This window comes from Muntiacus reevesi, chromosome 3 (assembly GCF_963930625.1).
Source record: "Muntiacus reevesi chromosome 3, mMunRee1.1, whole genome shotgun sequence".
In the NCBI taxonomy this organism is placed as follows: Eukaryota; Metazoa; Chordata; class Mammalia; order Artiodactyla; family Cervidae; genus Muntiacus; species Muntiacus reevesi.
In genome coordinates, this window is record NC_089251.1 from 143,734,245 (window position 1) to 143,759,533 (window position 25,289).

General features: G+C 38.6%; 1 protein-coding gene across 1 annotated transcript; it reads right to left on the minus strand.

The window, feature by feature from the left end:
• Positions 1-865: 865 nt before the first annotated feature.
• ICOS (inducible T cell costimulator) lies at positions 866-23,855 on the minus strand. The gene is made up of 5 exons (XM_065927692.1): positions 23,754-23,855; positions 3,578-3,916; positions 2,885-2,991; positions 1,454-1,538; positions 866-906 (listed from the first exon to the last, which is right to left on the minus strand). Exons 1-5 carry the CDS (start codon positions 23,809-23,811, stop codon positions 866-868), a joined length of 630 nt encoding a protein of 209 aa, XP_065783764.1. The 5' UTR covers positions 23,812-23,855.
• Between the last annotated feature and the right edge of the window lie 1,434 nt (positions 23,856-25,289).

The window sequence follows — 25,289 nt, forward strand, 5'->3', positions numbered from 1 at the left end:
TAAACTGAAGGCAAAGTAAATCTTTTTCATAGAATACATTATAAGAACATCCGGAAATTTGGGGGGAATTTGGGAAAATAAGATATCTCTCTGGAGCAAAAAAATTATGCTTATTTAGGGAGAATACAGGCAAGTTATATTCACTAGACTGCAACTATATATATGTAACTGAGCAGCAGAAGGAAAAAATGTAGACAGGAGCTCCCAACTCCATAAGCCTGTCAAGTAGTTAGGTAGAAGCATTTTTAAAAGGAAAATTGAGGGCAGAAGAAAGAATCTAAATTGTTGGGGCAGTGGTCAACTGGGGTTTTGAAGTTGGAAAAGAGTGCTGTGTACAAACGTACTAGTATGCTATAGTTACACATCCATACCTCAGAAATAAAACACTACAGTTTTCAAGCATCTTCCTCTACTGCCTGATTATGAAGGGAATGGTCATCCCTACAGGAAGAAGAGGCAGTCTGTAGTGAAATGCAGATAGACTCTGGCTCTTGGCTGCCCGTTTGCTTTGCAGATTCGGTACCCCTGGCATCTTTAAAACAATTTTGTAGATGTGTTTGTTCTCCTGGCTGGTGCTTTGCTAGAAGCAGATGTGAAAACAGGGATTCCATCCCAGTGAGGTCTGTTTGTTGAGCACACATGAGCTGGGCTTTCTACAAAGCTAGTTGCAAGAGGGTATTTGTTTTGAGAAAACTCAACAGTACTAAGGCAGTCTGTTAAAATCCCTATTGACTGACATAGTCACTGGTCCAGACTGAACAAAACTCTTGCAGAAGATGTATGTAGTCAAATCAAGTCAGACTCTCTGTAGTCCAGGAAACAGAGAATCTTGCCCTTCAAGTTGTGGAGAACTGGCCCAGGTGGTTCATGCCTGGGTGCCAGTGAGTTCCAAATTACGGGTCACATCTGTAACAGAAAGATAGCATCAATTCTTTAAAAATTCTTTATGTGCCAAGCCCATTCAACAAAACTTCTCCTTTCCTCTGCCTCTTATAAACGCACACACATATACATGCCCACAGGGAAACACATACCCCTTCCAAACTCTTCTTTATGTTTCAAGATTGAGCACCAATTCTACATTTTCCATGGAGTTTTACCCAACGTCTATTGTAAACTTGGCTCCTATTGCAAACTTTGAGCTCTACCATATTGTTCATTTTTTTTTTTTATTTTATTAGTTGGAGGTTAATTACTTCACAACATTGCAGTGGGTTTTGTCATACATTGACATGAATCAGCCATGAAGTTACATGTATTATGTACATATTGTTCATTGTCAATGAACGAGACAAAGCATCAATTCGGTGAAAATGAAACTTTTACCTTTTTACAGAAAATACTAAAATTCTGTCTTAGAGACATCTTCTCTTCTTTTAAAATAAAAATTTAAAATTATAGGCTTCATGTAAAGAACACTCTTCCCTTCCCAAATCCCCGTGTGTCACTGTACCTGTGGGTGCTGGCTTTTTAGCAGTGTTCACTGCTGCCATGAACATGTATTCACTGTTAGGGTCATGCACGCTGGTGGGATATTTCTGCAAGAAAAGTCAGAAACATGGTTTGTCTTCTCCTCTTCCCATCTCCATTCCTCTGTGTGTGTGTGTGTGTGTGTGTGTGTGTTACTGATTTCTATTCTTTGTTGAAGCAGTATTTGACAAAGTATTAAATGTGACTTAGGCTCTTGACTTTGGGTTTCCCTGATAACTCTGTTGGTAAAAAATCTGCCTGCAATACAGGAGACCCCAGCTTGATTTCTGGGTCAGGAAGAGTCCCTGGAGAAGGGATAGGCTACCCACTCTAGTATTCTTGGGCTCCCCTTGTAGCTCAGGTAAAGAATCTGCCTGTAATTTGGAAGACCTGGGTTCAATCCCTGGGTTGGGAAGATCCCCTGGAGAAGGGAAAGGCCACCCACTCCAGTATTCTGGCCTGGAGAATTCCATGGACTGTGTAGTCCATGGGGTCACAAAGAGTCAGACATAACTTTCACTTTCAAGGAGAACCATATATGTAAATGACTTTAAATAAAAGGCTTTCTGCTTAATATCTTTTCTCACTTATGCCTTTACTTTTCCTTCCACAGTAGACTTGAGATCACAGGACTTATCTTATGATCTTCCTTCCTTGTCTCTCTTTTCAAATTCCCTTCTGGAAACAAATATACATACTGTGTGGCCAATGATCACACTGTGGATGTACTTGAAGTTGCTAACATCCTTGCATAATACTCAGAATGGTATAATTTCTTTGAGAACCCATTTTGTGATAGATTAAAAAGAATATTCTCCTGCACAGAGAGATTTTTGTTGTTATCATTCTTTTATCTTTCTGCATAGCTTTTCAGAGATTTTCTTTAAAAGCAAGGAGTCCTAATAACTCACCATGTAAAAAAGTTGGCAGTTTCTTTCTCAACTACTGATGGCATCTTCCAAGGCTTTCTCACTGGTTGTTTCTTAATTGACAAGTTGAGGAAAGCTTACAACCGTTTCATCTGGCCTGACTTTGGAAACTTCTAATCAAATTTGCACACATGGAATAATATTTTTTAAAGTCGGAAGCATCTTTTAAAAAAATCTTTTAACCTTCCTTTTTCCTTTTCCCTTTTGGTCTTTCCATGGCCCTTAGCATTCCCTTAGCATTTTGGAATAATAATAATGACATATCTCTCTGGAAGCCACTGAATTCTTCTTTGAATGAAGTGGCTATAAAGTAAATAAGCTTCTGTTCCAAGTTAGTAGTTTAATTAATAGGCACATCTTAAAGAAAAGAAATTATCTATCTGTTAATCAAATTATTCTGGCAAAAGCAATACTTACTCTGATGAGTATAGAACTACTGATATTCCCCAGTAAAGCTGGTGCAAGAAGAGATCGATGTTGCTCACCTTTTTTGTAAGCCAACACATAAGGACACATCCAAAAACGCAGACTATGACAAAAGCTGCACATCCTATGGGTAACCAGAGCTTCAGCTGGCAACAAAGCTGTGATTCTGGGTTGAAAAAAAAAAAAGATTAGATAAGGAAAAGCTCTCAGAATCAAATCTCCCCTTTAATTGCTGAATTATAAGTTCATTCACCAAATTTAAAAGAGCTATTTAATCAAATAAAGTTTTTCTTCAGTACAATCATGAAATGCAGTAAGTAGTAAATAAATAACATCATCTCAGTATGATAGCAAGGATCCAAAAATCAAACCAAACAGACTCTATGCACATATATGTCTACAAATGTGGCTAATGGAAAAGACTTTGCTGTCTACGTTCTTGCAAAACAGTAAGAAAAGTAACGTAGAAAACTATTGTTTTCAATCATCTCACTTAATTCCACATACCCCAACAAAAACCCCAAACCTTAAACTTCAGATGAATAGAGGTAATAGTTCTTAAGCCATGGGTTTTGACATTTGTTCTAATTTTTTCCCTGATTTTCAACAGTATGTCTGTTTTAAAGACAATATAACCTATTTCTAACTCAGCAGTTTATATGATACATGTTTGTTTAACTGTTTTCCCTAGTGAGAAAAATGTTAAAATGCATATATACTCTTAAGTCTAAAAGGTGAAAACAATATCTTACCATAAATATTCAAATATTCTCTGCTTAGAATATCTACTTGAAAAGGAGGAGGATCAAAAATCGACAATTTGCAGATGTAATAGTTGGCATAAGAACTGTCCAAATTATATAGAAAAAAAGAGACACTATTATTGGATAACTGAAATTTACAGGCATTCAGATTCCTGATGGATTCCGTGTCTTCACTTCCCTTAATCTTAGTGAGATCACAGAGTACGTTATTCCCTTTCAGCAACTGCATTTTAAATTGTCGAACAGTATCAGGGTATTTGCATAAAATTTGTACACCTCCGTTGTGAAATATGAACATCTCAGATGCAGCAGAATCATTGAATTCTCCTGGGCAAAAAAAAAAAGAAAGCAAAATTTTGTGATTTTGTTGCTCTAATCATTGTATTTGAACACAAAAGTCATCTTTTCTCTTCATAAAGTCACCATCATTGCAACAAAATGAAAGAACTTCACAACCAAAATATAGAATATGAAGGTAGAACTGTGAATTAGGAAAAAACCTAACCAGAGGTTTGTTTATCATGCATGAGTACATAATATTTAATATGTTAAATAATATATTTACATAGCATAAATAAAGCAGAAGTGGTTCCTGCCGCTTGACAGATTTCATATTGGAGACAGATGACAAATAAATATGTAGTCGTGCACAATAGTTGATGCTAGAAATGGAGTACTATTCAAATATAGGTACATGGGTCCTAATTTTGATTGAAGAATTCAGATAATGCCACTCCAAGAAAGTGACTTTGAAAATTAAAATTGAAGGAGGATTAGCACTTTAGTCAAACAATGAAAAATGCAGGGAAAGACATAGTTTAGGGGAAAAAACTTTTTAAAGCACAAAACAGCTTGAACTAAAAATGGATGGTTATGTATAAATATATATTTACACTATACGCTCTAAGAGAGTGAAAGAACAAATGAAAATTATTTTCAAATGATAGAAACATGTCTTCTCTTAACCTCATCCATTGAGAACTGAATCAAAGTCTGATGATAAAGATAAAGATAATGATCCAGATTTTCTATTTACTTTCTCATTTTTAAAAACAAGTTTGAAGCTTATAGGAAGCCAAAGTTGTTTTTGTGAGCTACATAGGGGATCACAGAAGAAAGAAGCTGAAATGGTTTTGGACCAGTTGCAGATTCTGAGTTATAAGTCAAACAACTCTCTGCTTTCTTTTTTCCTTTTTTCTTCTTTCTTTTTAATATGATGAAACTTCATACTGAAATTGTTTGGAAAAAATTATTAACATGACAGTTTCCAGTTTAAATTTTGAAATTCCTGGTTTTATTCTTGAGAAAACTATGTAACAAGAACAAAGAATTTTTAAGGAAAAAAATTACCTTTTGCTCATATTCCAGTGAAATAGATATACTATTTGTGCATTTTTTGCTCTTTACCTTCCAGATATAAACTTATTTTATATAGCAAACATATTACTTAATGTTCTTCTATTGGCATTTAATTTTATATTATAAATGTTCTATTTTTTACATAGTCATAATAATTATCCTTTTTAATGCCTATACAAAAGGCTTAATGTCAATCTAGAATAACTTGTTAAAGCATTCCACTCATGTTGACTGGTTGGGGTTATTTCCAGCATTTTGATTTCATGTAAATATTTCAACATGTGGTAAAAATCTTTAAAGACTCTAATGACACTCTATGGCCATGTTGCTTTTGGAAAGGACTGTTCCACCTTTTAACAGGACTAGCATTATGCAGGTGAATTCACTTGCCACAACTCTGCTTACACTAGTGTGTCAATTTTATTTAAGATTTACCACACTTATTTTTTTTAATATCTCTAGGCTTTCTATCTCTCATATTGTTAAGGAATAGATTTTCAACTTGAGGATTTGATTGTGAAAATATACACAAGTGTTCTAGTTTTCAGCTATGGCAGTCCAGATTGTTCAAACTAACTCCCACACCAAAATAACCAAAAATGCTGAATGAAATGCCTAAAATTATTAGTTCAAAAGATTAAATGGTGAAAGTAAAGAAAAAATTACTAGATTAAACTTAAAGAACCAGAATCCAAAGACAGAATCAAAGGTTAGAACTTGCTTTTACTTTGAGAGTTTATGCTGTTCTCTCAGATTTATATTATGTTTTCATGTCTCAACTCCCAGAGTCTGAAAATGAGAAATCTGGTCAAAGACATTTTATCAGATTTCTCCTTGGTAAGGTGAAATCCACAATGTTTGCATTCTTGGAATACAGGTAAAGCAGAAGTAAGCCAGTTTTTATCCAGATTATGTCCCACCATCAAATCACTCCAAAGGTCCAGAAAAATCTCAATAATTGAACTTTGTTTAAGGTGACTGGGATTATTATTATACCTAAGCTTTTGAAAGTAAAAACACAAACTATTCCAGAAAGCAAAGATTTACATCCCAGGACTCAAATCATATCTACAAATAATACTTAGTTATAATGACAAACATACCATAAAAAATAAACAGACATACCAGGAAACAAAACAACAGAAACAACAGACTACAAAAACAAACACACAATTATATATTTAAATTAAAAGATTCTCCAAAATAAAACAATTGAGCATTCTATGTCTAAGGAAATAAAAGACAAACTTGTAGGAGTATCTATAGAGAAGAGGATACTTCAAGGAAAAAAGTCAGCTAATTTGAAAGATAACTAACTAGAATTGGAAAAAAAAAAATCTCAGCAGATAGGTTAAAAGTATATTAAATGGTTAAAGAGAGTTGAGGAATTGGAAAATTAGGCTAGAAAAACTATTCAGAATGCAGTCATAGTTCACAGATTCAAGAATCCCAACAAATCACAAGCAGATATTTTGAAGATAAGCACATCTGGTGGCCCCGACGGTAGAGAATCTGCCTGCAATGCAGAAGACAAAGGTTTGAGTCCTGGATTGGGAAGATCCCCTGGAAAAGAATACCCACTCCAGTATCCTTGCCTGGAAAATTCCATGGACAAAGGAGCCTGGTGGACTACAGTCCATGGGGTCGCAAAGAGTGGGGACACAGCTTGGCAACTTTCACTTTCACTCAGTTCAGTTCAGTTGCTCAGTCGTGTCTGACTCTTTGTGGCCCCATGGGCTGCAGCATGCCAGGCCTCCTTGTCCATCATGAACTCCCAAAGTTTACTCAGACTCATGTCCATTGAGTTGGTGATGCCATCCAACCATCTCATCCTCTGTCATCCCCTTTTCCTCCTGCCTTCAATCTTTCCCAGCATCAGGGTCTTTTCCAATGAGTCAGTTCTTCACATCAGGTGGCCAAAGTGTTGGAGTTTCAGCTTCAGCATTGGTCCTTCCAGTGAATATTCAGGACTGGTTTCCTTTAGGATAGACTGGTTGGATCTTCTGCTGTCCAAGGGACTTTCAAGAGTCTTCTCCAACACCTCAATTCAAAAGTATCAATTCTTCATCTCTCAGCTTTCTCTATAGTCCAACTCTCACATCTGTACATGACTACTGGAAAAACCATAGCTTTGACTAGATGGACCTTTGTTGGCAAAGTAATGTCTCTTTTTTAAATATGCTGTCTAGGTTGCTGATAACTTCTCTTCCAAGGAGCAAGTGTCCTTTAATTTCATGGCTGCAGTCACCATCTGCAGTGATTTTGGAGCCCCCCAAAATAAAATCTGTCACTGTTTCCACTCTTTCCCCATCTATTTGCCATGAAGTGATGGGACCAGATGCCATGATCTTAGTTTTCTCAATGTTGAGTTTTAAGCCAACTTTTTCACTCTCCTCTTTCACTTTCATCAAGAGGTTCTTTATTTCACATATTATAATAAAAATCTTGAAAACAACTAGGGAAAAGAGACTGATTTCTTTCTAAAAAGCAACTGTTAGACTGACAGGTGGTATCTCAACATCAACAATAAAAGTTATGATACAGTGGAATTACATCTTATATCTTTAGAGTACTGAATGAAACTGTCAACACAAAATAGATTGTCTAGGGGGACAGAAAAAGTATATGTAACTTGAGACTTTGATAAATGAAGTATGCATGTTGTGATTTCTTGATAATGACTAAAATAATAGAAACAGACTATAAAACCCAAATGAATGTCACAAAATTTAGTATGATGCTTCTGTATAAAGGGGAAGAAGAGTCGGAATCAGGAAAGAAATACAGAGCGGAAAGGTGTCTGTGTGCTGACAATGTTTAACTTCTGGACCTGTGGTAATTATGGGAGTAAGGTAATAAGCTTAGTAGTTATTCATTAAATTGCACATTTTATTTTTTCACTTTTCTGAATAGATGCTTTGTTCTAGAAAAAAATGGTTTTAAAGTACAAAAAGAAAACTAATGCTTGTTTCATTTAAAAAATAGAGGGTAGATACAAGCAAAAGGCGAAGGGGAAAAGTTGATCACATGAGAATAGGTACAATCTACATTAGATTAAAATAAAAGATGATTTGCATGGGGACTTATTTGTCTGAAAGTAAATTATGTTGCACTACTCTTGCTTTGATGCAGAAGATAAAAATCAGTGAGCTGGTTCACAGTTTCTTTAGAAATGTTCATAGCAAATTTCCCAAGGACTTTAGAATGACAGTGTGTAAACCACAAAGAAATCTTGGAACAAAAGTGTCTGCAGCCACCCTTGTGCTCACCCAGACACAAGATGCACTTCTATTTCTGAAGATGATTCTGTCAGCACCTTTTTCTCCTTTTATACCCACACTATGACCTATAACCCAACACAACATGAAATATAATGGTTGGTGGTCAGAGTGAGATAAGTACAACGCAGTGTTTCCCAAGGAAACCAGAGGAAAATTCTGGCTTTGCCATTAGCAAGTGTCTGTAACAAGGGTCCCTCTCTAGACTGTAGCGTCTTCATCTGTGAGATAAGGAAGTGGGACCAAGACATCTTAAAGTCCTTTCCAACACTTGTTGTCTATGGATTCAGGATGAGAACATAACCAGATGAGACCATGAACAACAAGAGAGATTACTTTGCTGTTGGATTCTTCAGAGGAGAGACCATGTTTCCATAATCCTCTTTCTGTCCCAGCATCTTATTGGGCTATTCCAGGAAGTCAGGAGAAATGAAAATTAATGAGACTATCGTCCTGATGAAAAGCATTTAGGCATGACTAGGAAGACCTTTGACTGTGTGGATCACAATAAACTGTGGAAAATTCTAAAACAGATGGGCATACCATACCACCTGACCTACCTCTTGAGAAACCTACATGCAGGTCAGGAAGCAACAGTTAGAACTGAACATGGAACAACAGACTGGTTCCAAATAGGAAAAGGAGTACATCAAGGCTGTATATTGTCACCCTGCTTATTTAACTTATATGCAGAAATGAGAAATGCTGGGCTGGAAGAAGCACAAGCTGGAATCAAGATTGCCGGGAGAAATATCAATAACCTCAGATATGCAGATGACACCACCCTTATGGCAGAAAGTGAAGAGGAACTAAAAAGCCTCTTGATGAAAGTGAAAGAGAAGAGTGAAAAAGTTAGCTTAAAGCTCAACATTCAGAAAACTAAGATCATGGCATCTGGCCCCATCACTTCATGGCAAATAGATGGGGAAACAGTTGAAACAGTGTCAGACTTTATTTTGGGGGGCTCTTAAATCACAGCAGATGGTGATTGCAGCCATGAAATTAAAAGAGGCTTACTCCTTGGAAGGAAAGTTATGACCAACCTAGATAGCATATTATAAAGCAGAGACATTACTTTGCCAACAAAGGTCCGTCTAGTCAAGGCTATGGTTTTTCCAATAGTCACGTATGGATGTGAGAGTTGGACTGTGAAGAAAGCTGAGTGCCGAAGAATTGATGCTTTTGAACTGTGGTGCTGGAGAAGACTCAAGAGTCCCTTGGACTGCACGGAGATCCAACCAGTCCATCCTAAAGGAGATCAGTCCTGGGTGTTCATTGGAAGGATTGATGCTGATGCTGAAACTTCAATGCTTTGGCCACCTGATGTGAAGAGTTAACTCATTGGAAAAGACCCTGATGCTGGGAGGGATTGGGGGCAGGAGGAGAAGGGGACAACAGAGGATGAAATGGCTGAATGGCATCACCGACTCGATGGACATGAGTTTGAGTAAACTCTGGGAGTTGGTGATGGACAGGGAGGCCTGGCGTGCTGCAGTTCATGGGGTCACAAAGAGTTGGACATGACTGAGCGACTGAACTGAACTGAACTGAGGAAGACTACTTAAGTTTTTCTTGAGTGACAGTGCCAAGGGTGTGTGCTATTGACATCAGGGGAGTAACTGGAGATCCCAAATTATCTTATCTACTAGGCACTTTTTAATTGGAGTATAACTGCTTTACAATGTTCTGTTAGTTTCTGCCGTGCAACAAAGTGAATCAGCTCTATGTATGTCTATATGTATATGTATCTATATATCCCTTCCTTCTTGAACCCCTTGCCCACCCACCTTCCCCCGACCACCATTTCACCCATCTAGGGTATCACAGAGGGGAAAAAACCATCATCAAAAAAATCTACAAACAATAAATGGAGACAGTGTAAAGACAAGGGACCCCTCTGCTGGACACTCTTAATTATTCATTTTATCAATTTTAATCTATAAATTGCCTAAGTCACCTTTTTATTATTAAACATGGTGGTAAGAAGCCTGACTTAAGGGTCCACATACCCAATGCTTGGAGGAGGAAATTGCAACCTACTCCAGTATTCTTGCCCGGGAAATTCCATAGATGATGGAGCCTGGTGGGCTACAGTCCATGGGGTCTCAAAGAGTTGGACATGATTGAGTGACTAAGCATGCAGACTCACCCAATGCTTAAACTTTCCATCTGGAAAACCATTTAGTAACTCTTAATCTGCTATTTGAACATTTTCAACTACAGGAATCAGATAGGGCATGTAATCAATTGCTTCACAATTACTATGGATCCTGTAGAACCTCAAATCTCTAATCACAAAATATCCTCAGTCTTTGATGGCATTTGAAAAACAGTATCATAAGGAGGTCATCCCTATAATCATGACTAAAACATTTAATGGATACACAGACAATTTAAGGAAAATCTTCTAACTATAGAAGGTGCTAGAATCTTTTCTCCACCTTTCCCAGATATTATCTTCAAGTCTGATATTCAACCAGGAGTACTGGTACAATAGCACCAACTTTTATAGCCAGTGTCTGCTTTGATTGGGCATCACATCTCTTTGGTCAGTTTTCCTGCCATGCCAGTGGTGGAAAATTGTGCCTGTCTTCCTCATCAATGTCTTTCTTCTCATATACCACATTTGAATATAAAATCATCCTCTAAAATAGTCTCTTACACTGTCTTTGATATGTTCCTCACTCTCGCTAAATCACCATCTCCATCCCCAGTACCCATAAGTTCTCATATTCACTGTCCGCACATGTTTCAGGCGTCCTGTAAACACCTCCACCTTCACACTGTGTTTCCTGTAACATGATGCAACGTCTGCCCAGCATCAGACACAGTCAAACCTAGCAAACGTACAGATCTTACAGCAAGTCCAGTTTTTCCGTTTACAGGCAACTGATGACCCAGACAGATTAGATTGTCTGTCTAAGGTCACACAACCTCTTGGGCACTTGAAAGATTTAGGGTACAATCTGAGGTTGAAGTGCCACTAGCAACAACCAGAGAAAGTATAATGGAAGCAGGCAACCACATGAAGCTTCACAGTGATCACTTCAGATTGAGTCTTAGAGGATCACTGTTGAAATCTGTCTACAGGAAGAAAGTCTGATTTCCTGCACCTCTGTTTTAAATCCAGTAGAATCTACCCATTTCTCCATCTAAACTGCTATTGGTCCAAATCAGCAACATCTCTCTCTCTCTGGCATGATGAGAGCTTCCAAACTTTCTGTTCTCACTCATGCACATTCACCATCCATGCTCCTCAGGGAAACTAGAATAATCTTCTTACATACATAATCCAATAGTGCACTTGCCCTGCTAATAAAACATCCAGGGCCTCCCCATCTCAGTTAGAAGAAAATCTAACTCCTTACACTGGTTTCCATGACTTGCATGATCTACCCTGTCTTGCTGACACTATTTAATATCAGTCACTCACTACACTGCAATCACACTGCTCATTCTATTCCTCAAACATGAGAAGCTGGACTCCAGGGCTTTGAATTTCTTGTCTCTCTGTCTAGAATGTTCTCTCTTATTTTCATATGGCTGCTTCTTACTTCTCCAGCAACCTCTGACCACTCAATCCAAGTGAAAGTGAAAGTGTTAGTCACTCACTCATATCTGACTCTTTGTGACCCCATGAACTTTAGCCCTCCAGGTTCCACTGTCCATGGAATTTTCCAGGCAAGAATACTGAAGTAGATTGTCATTCCCTTCTCCAGGGGATCTCCCCAACCCAGGGATTGAACCCAGGCCTCCCACATTGCAGGTAAATTCTTTACCATCTGAGCTACCAGGGAAGCCCCATTCTAAGTCATGTTCTAGCATATTACCTGAGACAAAGTATCATTATATGATTTGTTTGTTTACTTGTTTATTACATGATAATGTAAGCTCTAGAATCAGAGACCTTGTTGATTTTATTCAGTGATCCATCGCAAGTATCTACAATAGCACCTGGTATGTAGTAATTCACAATATTTTGGATAGATGGATGGAAGAATATGTAGAGCTCAATGATGTTATAAATCTAGGGAGATAAAGCATATAATATAAAATACAAGAACCAAAAAGGCTCTTAGAAATGATCCAGTTAAGCTTTTCATTTTAAATTTTATATTTAAATTTATCAAGCCAAACTGGGGTCAGAAAAGTGAGTATATTACCCAGGATTACACAGCTCATAGTGGGACACGATCCTAGGGTTGCCTTTCCTCTGCAGACAAGTACATGCAAATACGCAAACAAGTATAGAAGATACCTCCTCAACTGGGATGTCAGATTCTAATGAATATTACCTGAGTATTAAAGAAGCATGTTCTTTAACTATTATAAATATCTACCAGACTCATAAAGACTTGTTTGTAGATGTGCATGCTAAGTCGCTTCAGTTGTGTCCAACCCTATGGACTGAGCCTGCAAGGCTTCTCTCTCTATGGGATTCTCCAGGCAAGAATACTGGAGTGGGTAGCAATGCCCTCCTCTAGGGGATCTTCCCAACCCAGGGATCAAACCCGAGTCTCTTAAGACTCCTGCATTGGCAGGTGGATTCTTTACCACTAGTGCCACTTGAAAAGCCCAAAGACTTGTTCAAATTGTTGACTATTCTCTTGGTTCTTTCGTATCTACAGAGAGGAAGACAGATTTAAACCTGGTTATTTTTTGTATCCTCCAGAGGGCAGAATCATTAAATTTGCCCAATGGATGTCCATGATATATGCCTCTGAACCAAAAGCTGTTCTAACACACCCAGATGTTTCATAACCAGAGCCTGTTAGTGATTTGTAATAGAAAGTGAAGTCGCTCAGCTGTGTCCAACTCTTTGCGACCCCATGGACTGTAGCCTACCACGCTCCTCTGTCCATGAGATTTTCCAGGCAAGAGTACTGGAGTGGGTTGTCATTTCCTTCTCCAGAGGATCTTCCCACCCCAGGGATCAAACCCGGGTCTCCCACGTTGTAGGCAGATGCTTTACCACTTGAGCCACCAGGGAAGATATTTGTAATAGAAACACCACTGTCACATTTAGCACTTAATGCCTTGTTAAAAACACAAATAAGATAATGTTCTCTTGAACTCTGGTGATGAGTTTTAAAATCTGGGTAATAAGACTTCGTTTTTGTTTTGCTACCATATCTGTTCACTTCTTGTTGCTACTCCTAGATTATCAGTACTCTAGAATATAGATACTATACTTAATCACGTAGACTACCATGTCTAAAGGGTTCAGTCTTTCCAACAGAGGTTCAAACCTGTTCACTGCTGCTAACTATGATTTTTATAACATTATCATTGATATTAGTAGACTAAGGTTTTAAGAGTAAAATGAAAATCTTTATATTAGGTGATTTCTCTAGACCGTCAAACATTTCAAAAGATAAAAGCACTTGCATCTTCTTTTAGAAGATTAAGAAAAATCTCTGAAGAAAAAGTTCCCCTGAGAATTGCACTATGGTTCAGAAGTTTATTTGCAAATTGATTCTTTTAATATCTGACCTATTTCATTTCTTCAGTGTCAGACTGTCTTGCTAGAACCCGTTCTGCCAGGACTCTTTATAAGCAGTCATATTATGCCTGTTTGAAAGTCTTTTGGCAAAAACACTTAAAAAACCCACACAGTGCAGCGGGTGTGAGACAGATCAGCAATTTACTCTCCTTAACTCAGACTTCTAACCACAAACCTCCACAAAGATCTGAGTGATAGAAAGATAAGAGCTCCTGAGTTTGCAATTATTGATAGGCTTATTAAAAATATTTTCTGTAATCCAATAATGATAATCTTTAGCTTAACATAGCACACAAATGTGACATAAGATGCGAAGTTTTAAAAATGGCAATGTTTATGTTAGGGTTTTGTTACATTTGGGCTTTACTAAGAAATTCTGGCATTTAAAAAATATGCTTTCTACAACTTTTTAAAAACCACTCATAAAAGCACTGTCATTTCTTATGCACCTACCAACTAAAACTTTTAGAATCCTGATTAGCAGATTTTTATATATGCATTATTTCTATATTTACATTATTATTCAAAGGCATCCATAATCTAAAGTAGAGATTAAAATCAGTAGCAAGGGTAGGCAAAATAAGCCCAATCCGAAGTCTTAACATTTGCAGAAAAGGAAGTAAAAAAAAAAAATTAAGAAAAAATATAAGGAGAAAGTTTAACAGCCAAAAGACTGTGTCATAAGCATACATTGTGTGAATTGCTTTTTTCCCCAAGGAACTCTGTAGAGGAGGTAAAACAACCTTTGGTGCTCCAAAAGATGTAATGCTTTTAAATGAAAGATTGGTTTTCTTCTAGTAAAAGCTGATGGAAAAGTTCCAGAGACGTTATAAACTTTCTCATGATATTTACAAAGTAATTAAAATAAACTCTACTCTCTACCCCAGTCACCTTTATCTCCAGCCCACCGTTCCCCTTGGCTTAGTTCCTTCTTTACAGCTTCCTTTCAACATCTTTCTCAGGATGTGCCTGACATACCAGGAGTAACTTTTCCAGACTGAACTCAGCATTCACTCACCAAACCCAGACAAGTCCTGTCCTTTAAGGAGTTAGGACCTCGGTCTTCCTCAGGTCTCCCTCTCTCTGATCTGTCTCTCTGACTGTCCTGATCCGATCAGTCACCGAGTCCAGTTGACTCTAGCTCATGGATGGCTCTCAAATTCAGTTGCTCTTCTCTATTCCTATCACCAATCCAGGACTATTTCACAACTCCCCTCATCTGTAGAAGCATCTTCTTGACGGGCATTCTCAACAGCCATCACTCCCTCCTCTAGCCTCCATGCCTGCTTCCAAAATTGTGTTCTTAAAAACATGCCATTCGGCCAGGTTAAAATATCCATTACCTTGTTGCTTATGAGGTTAAAAAAAACAATTTTCTTGGCGTGACACAAAACCCTTTCATGATACCAGGGACCATATAGCTTCAAGCTGCACCATACATTTTGGCCATTCCTATAACATGGTTACCTCTGTCTGCATAGACTACAATAGCCTATTACCACTTTATTTGCTTAGAAATACTTGTTCATCCTTTAAGAGCAATTTTAAACTGGTCTCTGAGAACCCCCAGACAAAGATTCCCATCTCTATGCTCTCAATAAACCTTTGTTTACACCAATCTGTTTATAACATGTATAACCTTAGATTATAATTATTTTTGTCTATCTTCCTCATTTAACCAATAGCTTTATAAGTATAAAGATTGTATCATGGTCACTTAAATAATCCCAGGACCTGGAGTATATTCAGTTCAGTTCAGCTGAGTCACTCAGTCGTGTCCAACTCTTTGCAACCCCATGAATCACAGCACGCCAGGCCTCCCTGTCCATCACCAACTCCCGGAGATTACTCAAACTCACGTCCATCGAGTCGGAGATGCCATCCAGCCATCTCATCCTCTGTCGTCCCTTTCTCCTCCTGCCCCCAATCCTTCCCAGCATCAGGGTCTTTTCCAATGAGTCAACTCTTCGCATCAGGTGGCCAAAGTACTGGAGTTTCAGCTTCAGCATCAGTCCTTCCATTGAAGACCCAGGACTGATCTCCTTTAGGATGGACTGGTTGGATCTCCTTGCAGTCCAAGGGACTCTCAAGAGTCTTCTCCAACACCACAGGGGTATATTAGATACTCAATAATAATGAATGAATGAACAGATGAATATGAAAAGTGAGCATGGTTGGTAAATGTCCTTCATTGGGGTGAGGAGGTAAACAAGGAAAACAGAGCAAGATATCCTGTTTATTAGATCATGGAGAATGCTTATTTCCAAGTCCAAAGGCAAAGGCTCAGACTGAATGATACCCAACCAATTCTCCGAAGTCCGATAGTTCTGGAGTTATATAAATATCTAAGCCTTCCAAAGCTTCCAAATAATAATAATTACAACTTATAAGCATTGCATGTTTCTCATGTATTAAGATTTCAGTCAAGGCTGTATATTGTCACCTTGCTTATTTAACTTATATGCAGAGTACATCATGAGAAACGCTGGGCTGGAGGAAGCACAGGCTGAAATCAAGATTGCAAGGAGAAATATCAATAACCTCAGGTATGCAGATGACACCACCCTTATGGCAGAAAGTGAAGAAGAACTAAAAAGCTTCTTAATGAAAGTGAAAGAGGAAAGTGAAAAAGTTGGCTTAAAGCTCAACATTCAGAAAACTAAGATCATGGCATCTGGTCCCATACTTCATGGCAAATAGATGGGGAAACAGGGGAAACAGTGTCAGACTTTATTTTGGGGAGCTCTAAAATCACTTCAGATGGTAATTGCAGCCTTGAAATTGAAAGATGCTTACTCCTTGGAAGGAAAGTTATGACCAACCTGGATAGCATAGTTAAAAGCAAAGACATTACTTTGCCAACAAAGGTCCATCTAGTCAAGACTTTGGTTTTTCCAGTAGTCATGTATGGATGTGAGAGTTGGATGGTGAAGAAAGCTGAGCACCGAAGAACGGATGCTTTTGAACTGTGGTGTTGGAGAAGACTCTTGAGAGTCCCTTGGACTGCAAGGAGATCCAACCAGTCCATCCTAAAGGAGATCAATCCTGGGTCTTCATTGGAAGGACTGATGCTGAAGCTGAAACTCCAATACTTTGTCCACCTCATGGGAAGAGTTGACTCACTGGAAAACACCTAATGCTGGGAAGGATTGGGGGCAGGAGGAGAAGGGGATGACAGAGGCTGAGATGGCTGGATGGCATCACCGACTCAGTGGACATGAGTTTTGAGTAAACTCCAGGAGTTGGTGATGGACAGGGAGGCGTGGTGTGCTGTGACTCATGGGGTCGCAAAGAGTCGGACACGGCTGAGCGACTGAACTGAACCTTCATGCAATAATACATCATCTGATGTTTATAGCAGTATTTGAAATCAGATTTTCTATATTTATCCCTATTTTACAGATGAGGAAACTGAGGCTTGAATAATGGGCCCAAAATAAGGTAGAGCCATGATTTGAACCTAGACAATCTGAAACCAGAGTCACCCTTCCTAAAAAGTCCCTTAGTAATCTAGCCCAATTTCCTAATTTTATAGAAACTGAAACACAGAAGCTAAAGAGACTTGCTGAGAAAAAGGAAGAAAAAGAAGTTTCTAACATTAACCTAGATTTAGAAGTTATTTTCAAGTATTTCTTTTCCTTCAAGATGTATTAGGTATATAATTGTTCCAAATACTTAAAGCAGTGTTTATGCTGGTGCCACATATGTTTTATATGATTGAAAAGGTTATTGTACACCACAAAAATACATAAAATTATTTATTTTATATGAAATTACATTGTGTTTAATACACTCATTTCCCTAGACAGCCTCGAACCATTGTGCGTTGAGCTGCCTTGTGTACCTGAACCTGCAACAAAGTCTGGGTCCTTGCTCTGATGGGGTCTAAATTCTTGATGAGTATTGTAACTTATTTGCCTGTAGAAAAGTAAACAGATATATTCACATTTATAAGAAACTCTCCTAGTTAAATAAATGCAAACAGGAACTCCAAGAAGATTTTGCTTCAGTCCTAAATAGTACAAAATGAACAGAACTTGAATTGAGAATGCAGTAGAGGTTTATTTCTGTTTCTTGTTGTTTTTATGAATGCATTTTTTCAGCTCTAAGCCCTAGGAGAGTATAATTGCTGGCTGTAAAAAGTTTGATGTCTTACACTTGAAGAAGTTCCTTCTAAGTGTTCCTCTGTTGTTTGTTGGGAGTGCCATAGACATGGCCATACACTCAGACAAACAAAAGACTCTACCAGAACTAGTGGTTGACTGACTCAAAATTCTTGAGTCCATCACCTTCCTTAAAGACAACCTGATTCTTCTTAGCTTTTCTTCATGCAAAGTAGATCCAGACATCAGTATGTCTGCAAGAGTAAGAGGAGGTTCATATCTTGATTTCTGCCTCTCTCTAAACTCGCCTGTCTGTTTCAATCAACCATACAGGCCAAACTAATGGGAAAAAATCACTTGCTGACTAACAGCTCTCATTTGTGCTACATATTTTCTGCCTTCTTAAGTTCTAAACTCCAAAATGTAATTTTGAATTTTCCTTAAAAGGTGTTGAATGCCATATTCTTATTTTACTTAGAATGACCAAAATGTGTCATTTAATAGACTCAATTTATTAGGATAGAAGTAGCACAGAGATGCCATTTGTGGAGTAAATGTGACTTTTTCTTCAGGCATTGAAGACAGCAAATGTTGTGTAAGTGTATGTACATACACATGTGTGTATGTGTATATGTATGTGTATACATATGTTTATATATATAACTGGACTTTGAATTTTTATCTTTTGCATCTTTTATGTATAAAAGTCACACTGTTAGGATAGGGAGTCAGCATAAGCTATGGGTTTTGCTCAGTTTACAACTGTGAATACTGAGGCCAATTTTTTTTGTCAAGCAAGTTTATGGATACCACAGTGAGCAAAGCTTAGATGAGAACTGAAATCCTCCCTACACGCTTGCATTTTGTTTCTACTAAGAAATTGGAATATGCTGCTAGCAATTTAAAAACCAAAATATTCCATTTCATCTGAGTAAGTTGTTAATACCAACTGCAAGTTATGAAAGTCATTTTGTTCACTAACTATGAACAACAAGGATCTCAAGACCTTCATGAAAATAATAGGCTTTTCTGAAAATAAGGAAAAAGAGACAAAGATACGACTAAACAACCACTGTGAGGAAAAAATATCCCGAAAGTTTAAAATAAGGAACTGAAATCTTCAGTTTGAAAAGACTCACTCAGTCCCAAACAATGTTAATGAAAACACTCACAGAATTAGGCACATCCTAGTGGAATTCCTGAATTCCAATATTAAAATAAATAACAAGGTTCTAGAGAAATTTTTTTAAGCTACTTGCAAAGTAATGAGAGTCAGACTAGCATGGAACTGTTTAACCACAACCCTAGAAGCCAGCAGACAGTGAATGAATACCCACAGACAATTTAAAGAGGACAGATCAGGAATCTTATTCCCAGGAAAGATATTAGTTATTCCTCAGAGTAAAAGAAAAACATCTTTACCCATGCTGGAATTCAGAGACTTCAAGGTATCTGAAGAAAATAATAGAAGTCTTCTGATCATTGGATAAGAACAGGGGTGACAAGACAGGAGCAGATGGCAAGAATGATGCTGCCATTGAAAAGAGGTGATATGAGTATACGGAGAGAATCCTTCGGTCAGAAGAGAAATGCTGTTAGGGGAAACTTAGCAATTGATCTGCAACTACAAGTTTTCATTTATTTCAACAAAACCCGCATATGGGGTGTGCATGCTAAATCACTTCAGTCATGTCTGACTCTTTGTGACCCTGTGGACTGTAGCCCGCCAGGCTCCTCTGTCCATGGGATTCTCCAGGCAAGAATACTGGAGTGGGTTGCCATGTCCTCCTCCAGGGGAATCTTCCTGGCCCAGGAATCGAAATTAAGTCTCCTGTGTCTCCTACACTTTCAGGCGGATTCTTTACCACAAAGGCCACCTGGAAAGCCCCGCCAGAAAGCAGAAGAGTGAAAAGAGAACATCGTGGAGTTCTCATGTGACTGCAGGGGGTGGAGGATAAAAACATCAAGCAAGCCTATTGTCATTATTGATTTTATTATGATTTCATCATTTTATTGTTAAATTATGATTTACTATTTACAATAATAAATAGATATTCAGTTAAGATGCTCTGAATACGACAATGACTTAGTCAATCAAGAAGTGTAGCAGACCTTTCAAATTACAGAGGGAAGACTTCCTCTGTAGTCTGTAAAAGAAATTTTCTCATTTCAACAAAAATAAAAGAAAAGACCACAACCAAGGAAAGTCAACATAAACATAATGTTGAAGGAGTAAAATCAATATAGGGCTTCCTTGGTGGCTCAGCAGTAAAGAATCTGCCTGCAATGCAGGGGACACAGTAGACTCAGGCTTGATCCCTGGGTTGGGATGATCCCCTGGAGAAGGAAATGGCAACCCACTCCAGTATCTTGCCTGGAAAATCCCATGGACTGAGGATCCTGGCGGGCTACAGTCCGTGGGGTCAGAGAGAGTTGGACACAACTGAACAACTGAGCAGACACATACTAAATCAACATAGAGTTATTGTACTAAGTGAGAAATGGCCTGAATTCAAGCACTGAAAGAAAAATGGACAATTTGGATTTTTTTAAATATAGCACAAACACTGGAAGGAGGAGGCTCAAATGTTGGCTCAGCTCCTCCCCAGAGTTCAGGGGGAGGACTCCCCTGAACTCTGGGGAGGAGCAGATGTTGGAGATGCCAAAGAGATGTTTTTTCCCTCAGGTGATGGAGTTCAGGAACCACTGCTTCAATGCCTGGGTGATAAAATCAAGGCTCAAAATGAGCATGATGGTTCCCCTTCCAGCTTCCATCCTGAGCACACCATGAGACATGCACATTTATTAAACACCACCTGATCTTGGCCATTCACACTTCACTGCTTTCAAAGTGGTCTGTCCAAAACCAGAATTCAACATGTCACCACATCGTATCTCCATTGCCCATAAGTTCTGGAAAGAATGTCTTCTAAATGTAGACAGAAGGTCCCACTTTTCCCAAATCCTTCCACAACAAAGAACCTCCTATTGTTCCAGAATCATTCAAAGAAGATGATTTTGTTAAATTTTACATTGAGATCAATAGAAGACTGAGAATCACCAAGATTTCTTTCCCTCTTAACTCACCAACCAAATAACAAAACTGGTAATTTCTCTCGTTTGAGATTCATGTTATTTCTCGGCTACTTCAACATAGTACAGAAAGATAGTGGATATTGGAATCAGATGTATTGGAATTCTGATCTTGGTTCTGCCACTAAAGACTAGGTAACCAAACACTTAGCCTTTCCTGGTCTGAGATTCCTCAAATGTTAACTAAGAATGCTTACCTCTCCATGGGGTGAGGAAGCCTACATAGTTGGAAGGATTACAAATATACCAAAGGAAAGGAGCTGCAAGAACTTAGCTGACTTCAGTTTTGGTCTTTACTTTGCATTTAGAGTCTTTAAAACAGTAGTTGCTGAATAAATGGATTGTGATGATACTTTGAATATGATGACCTAAATGGGAAGGAAATCCAGAAAAGAGAGAGGATATACACATACATGTAGCTGATTCTCTTTGCCGTACAGCAGAGATGCACACAACATTGTAAAGCAACTATCCTCCAATAAGAATTAACTGTAAGAAAGGCATAGCGATTTTGCCTTAAATTAGGAGCATAGATGCTCAAGTTCATTTAATAAGGAATGCCTTACCAATGATGAATCCCTGAACCACCTGAATCAATTATATAAATTAAAGGAGAAAATACTGCTAGAAAAAAATTGTTAAGCAATTTACTATCTCCATCTAGCCATTCATGCTCCAATTTTGCCACCAGTCAAATAGGAAAACAGCTTGTCACGTGGCATGGTTTTCTGTGTGATGAGGGGGAATGTTGATTTTATTCCATCAGAATCTTAAGATATATATCATTCCAGAAGTACAATGTATTAATCAGCTTAGTCTGACAACTGGAAATAATTCCACCTAGGCTGGATCGATCCTTCCACAGTGGTAACACCATTGTTAATTTGAATCTCTGAGCATAATATCACCACCACACATGCCCAGTTGGGTTTGGCATATTGGGACACTTTCTAACACTATAAACAACCCCTTCAATGACTTGAACCAATGTTCTTGGGAGAAAATCCACAATCCTTCATGTGGCACAAAAGGTCTGAATAGTCTAGCCTCTGCTTTCCCTTCCAGCCTCATCTTGCACCATCGCCAACTCTTTCCCTCTCTGTCCTCAGGCACATCCACCTTCCATTCCAGCTTCCTGACTCACTTCATTTCTTCCTGACACAGAGCCTTTGCACTTACTCTTCTCATGATATGAAATGTCCTTACCCACTGTCTCCCCATTCTCCCCATTCACCCTTATTTGCCCTGCAAATCTCAGCTCAAGGACCACTTAAAAGACTTGGATGATCCCCACCCCCCACCCGCACCTCCATATCCACCCAGTCTACACAAGCTTTTTCGTTACACCCCCTGATAGAACTGAGTTCTGTCTATAATTGTCATTTCATTCACAAAATTATCTGATTAATGCCTCTCTCCAAACTTTCAGTTAGCTTCATGAGAGCAGGAACTAACCTGGTTTTGCTCATCATTATACACACAGAGGCCAGCGCAGTACTGCCTACCTGGCAAGTTCTTGGTGCTGAATGAATGAATGAATGGATGAGTGAATGAATGAATGAATATCACTCTCAGTGCTATTCCCTTGTTGCTTGTGCAGCTAAAGGATTTCACGGGGTGTAGAAAAGGCATAGTGGCCCCAAACTACCCTTGAAAGTGAAAGTGAAAGTGAAGTCGCTCAGTTGTGTCCAACTCTTTGCAACCCCGTGGACTGTAGCCTACCAGGCTCCTCTGTCCATGGGATTCTCCAGGCAAGAATACTGGAGCGGGTTGCCATTTCCTCCTCCAGGGGATCTTCCCAACCCAGGGATCGAACCTGGGTCTCCTGCATTGCGGGCAGTTGCTTTAACCTCTGAGCCACCAGGGAAGCCCCAAACTACCCTTGGGACCTATAAATAACTCCTCATTCCTCATTCCTCATTCCTCTTATGAGCTTTGGAACCACCTTGAGCCACCACAAGCTCAAATATTTGATCAATACACTTTTTTTCCTTTGAAGATAAAAATAAAGTCTGCTATTGGTACCACTGCAAAACTTATCTCTAAATAAGAGTATACCATCCAAAGTTCTGCCTACACTTTTAGTGTTAGCAAAACTTCCTAAAATAATGTGATTTCACTTTGTTTTTTCCCAACCTCGGGAACATGGCCCAGACTTAAAGATAAAACAAAAATAATTGAAAACATACCCAGTATGAAGTAGAAGAAACACACACTAATTTCATTGTCAATAGCATTATTTAAAATATTCAAATAGAGTCTGATATATACCATGTAAGAGAAAGAATTGAGGACTTCAGAATGATTTTTTTTAGTGTCTTCAGAGGCTTAGGACTGTTTTACATTGTCCACTGATCCTTGGCCTTTCACAAGGACTGACATTAGGGCTATAAAAAACCTTGTGGCAGCCAGTGCATTTCTGACAAAAGACCACCCAGATAAGATTAAAATAAAACTCCTTTTCAAAGCCCTTCCGTTTTATTTTCTCCCAGCCCAAATGCCAAGCCTACTTAATTTTCATTCTGTTGACACAAGTCATTTTCCCTTTCATCTTCCTCTGAGAACAGTAAGCCACTCTTCTATTTTATCCACTAAAAGTTAACTTCAAGCAGGTAATTTAAAATTTTAATGATCTGATGAGACATTTTTCATCTTAAAACAGTGACATAAATGCCATTAGCCATGGACTTGGGCTCTTCTGTAATTGTTCTTACTTTCTAAAAAACAAACAAAAACTTTCTATTTGGTGACTAACTTTTCCACCTTTTATTTTTCTTAATGTTCACTTGAATTATAACTTAATAATGCATATTCAATAAGTCACTTACCTGTTATAATTTCAACTTGGATGCAGAAGAGAAAGAAATACCAGAGGTCTGACTTCATGTTTGCCAGAAGCAAATGCAGTCTTCTCCTTCAGCGCTTAAGGCTGACAATGAATTCACGTCCTTAACTGTTTTCTATTTGCTGGAAAGGAAGTGGGTTTGGTGGGGGCTGATGTTGTGTCACACTTACCATCAAAGCAAGGAGGTGTCTCTGAAGTGATGTCAATGTCAGTGGCATTATTGCTCATGGAGGTTAAGTTTAATTCATGGATTACTATAATTTGTTATATTTATTTATCTGGCTGCACAGGATCTTAGTTGCAGCACATGGGATCTAGTTCCCTGACCAGGGATTGAACCTGGGCACCTCCTATATTGGCAGCATAGCCTCTTAGCCACTGGACCACCAGAGCAGCCCCTTACTCCATGGATTATTGATGATTTTGAAGACAAAGGAAAACTTTGCCCTTATTTCAGTTCCAAGAAAACAAATGAAAGAGACAATGCCTGCTCTTTTCAGAACCACCCTATTCCTTCTGAATCAATAGTTGTTGGGTATAGCATGATCTAAAATTAACCATATGATACATAGCATGTATTTTGATGCATTTCTATCTTATGCTATTTGCTCCAGAGATAGAAAGCCTTTGAAGTAGGACAAGAAATACATAAAATTACTACAGAACTTTGGGCTTCCTTGGTGGCTCAATGGTAAAGAATCCTCCTGCAATGCAGGAGACACGGGTTCAATCTCTGGGTCAAGAAGATTTCCTGGAGGAGGGCATGGCAACCCACTCCAGTATTCTTGCCTGGAGAATCCCATGGACAGAGGAGCCTGGTGGGCTACAGTCCATGGGGTCACAAGGAGTCAGACACAACTGAGCACTCACGCACGCACTACAGAACTTTAGATAATGATGTCTGAAGGAGGAGCAGCACCGAAACCTAAGAAAGAATAGTTTTATGGCATTCCTTGTAGATGGTAATTTTCCAAGTGATGGAGTCAGTTTTAATCTAACTTAAACCTTGTTTTGCATAATTTTAGCAGAGTCTGTGCACGCACGCTAAGTTGCTTCAGTTGTGTCCGACTCTTTATGTCCCTATGGACTGTAGCCTGCCAGGATCCCCAGTCCATGCGATTCTCCAGGCAAGATTACTGGAATGGGTTGCTCTTCTCCAGGGGATCTTCCCAACCCAGGGATCAAACTCACAGCTCTTATGTCTCCTGCATTGGCAGGTGGGTTCTTTATCACTCGTGCCACCTGGGAAGCCCCAGCAGAGTCTGTAGAGACAAGGGATTCTGAATCTATGATCTCAGATGAAAGCAAGAAAGCTGAAGAGCCTACCCATAGTGTCTCTCTATCTATGCAAGGAGATAGAGTAGACAACAACAGCAACAGTAATAATAATATAAAGAATTATGTTTATATGCATATAGATGTTTATATGAAATGTGCCACATGCTCTGTCATGTCCAGTTCTTTGCGACCCAAGAACTGTAGCCTGCCAGGCTCCTCTGTCCATGGGGTTTCCCAGGCA

Bases quoted from the DNA above. Each gene is read 5' to 3' on its own strand.
- ICOS (XM_065927692.1), bottom strand. From the start codon at position 23,811: ATGAAGTCAGACCTCTGGTATTTCTTTCTCTTCTGCATCCAAGTTGAA. The intron at 1,539-2,884 runs GTGAGCAACATC...CTTTTCTTGCAG, and splicing joins TGTGTTGGCTTACAAAAAAG to AAATATCCCACCAGCGTGCA. The intron at 907-1,453 runs GTACAGTGACAC...TTTCTGTTACAG, and splicing joins TAAAAAGCCAGCACCCACAG to ATGTGACCCGTAATTTGGAA.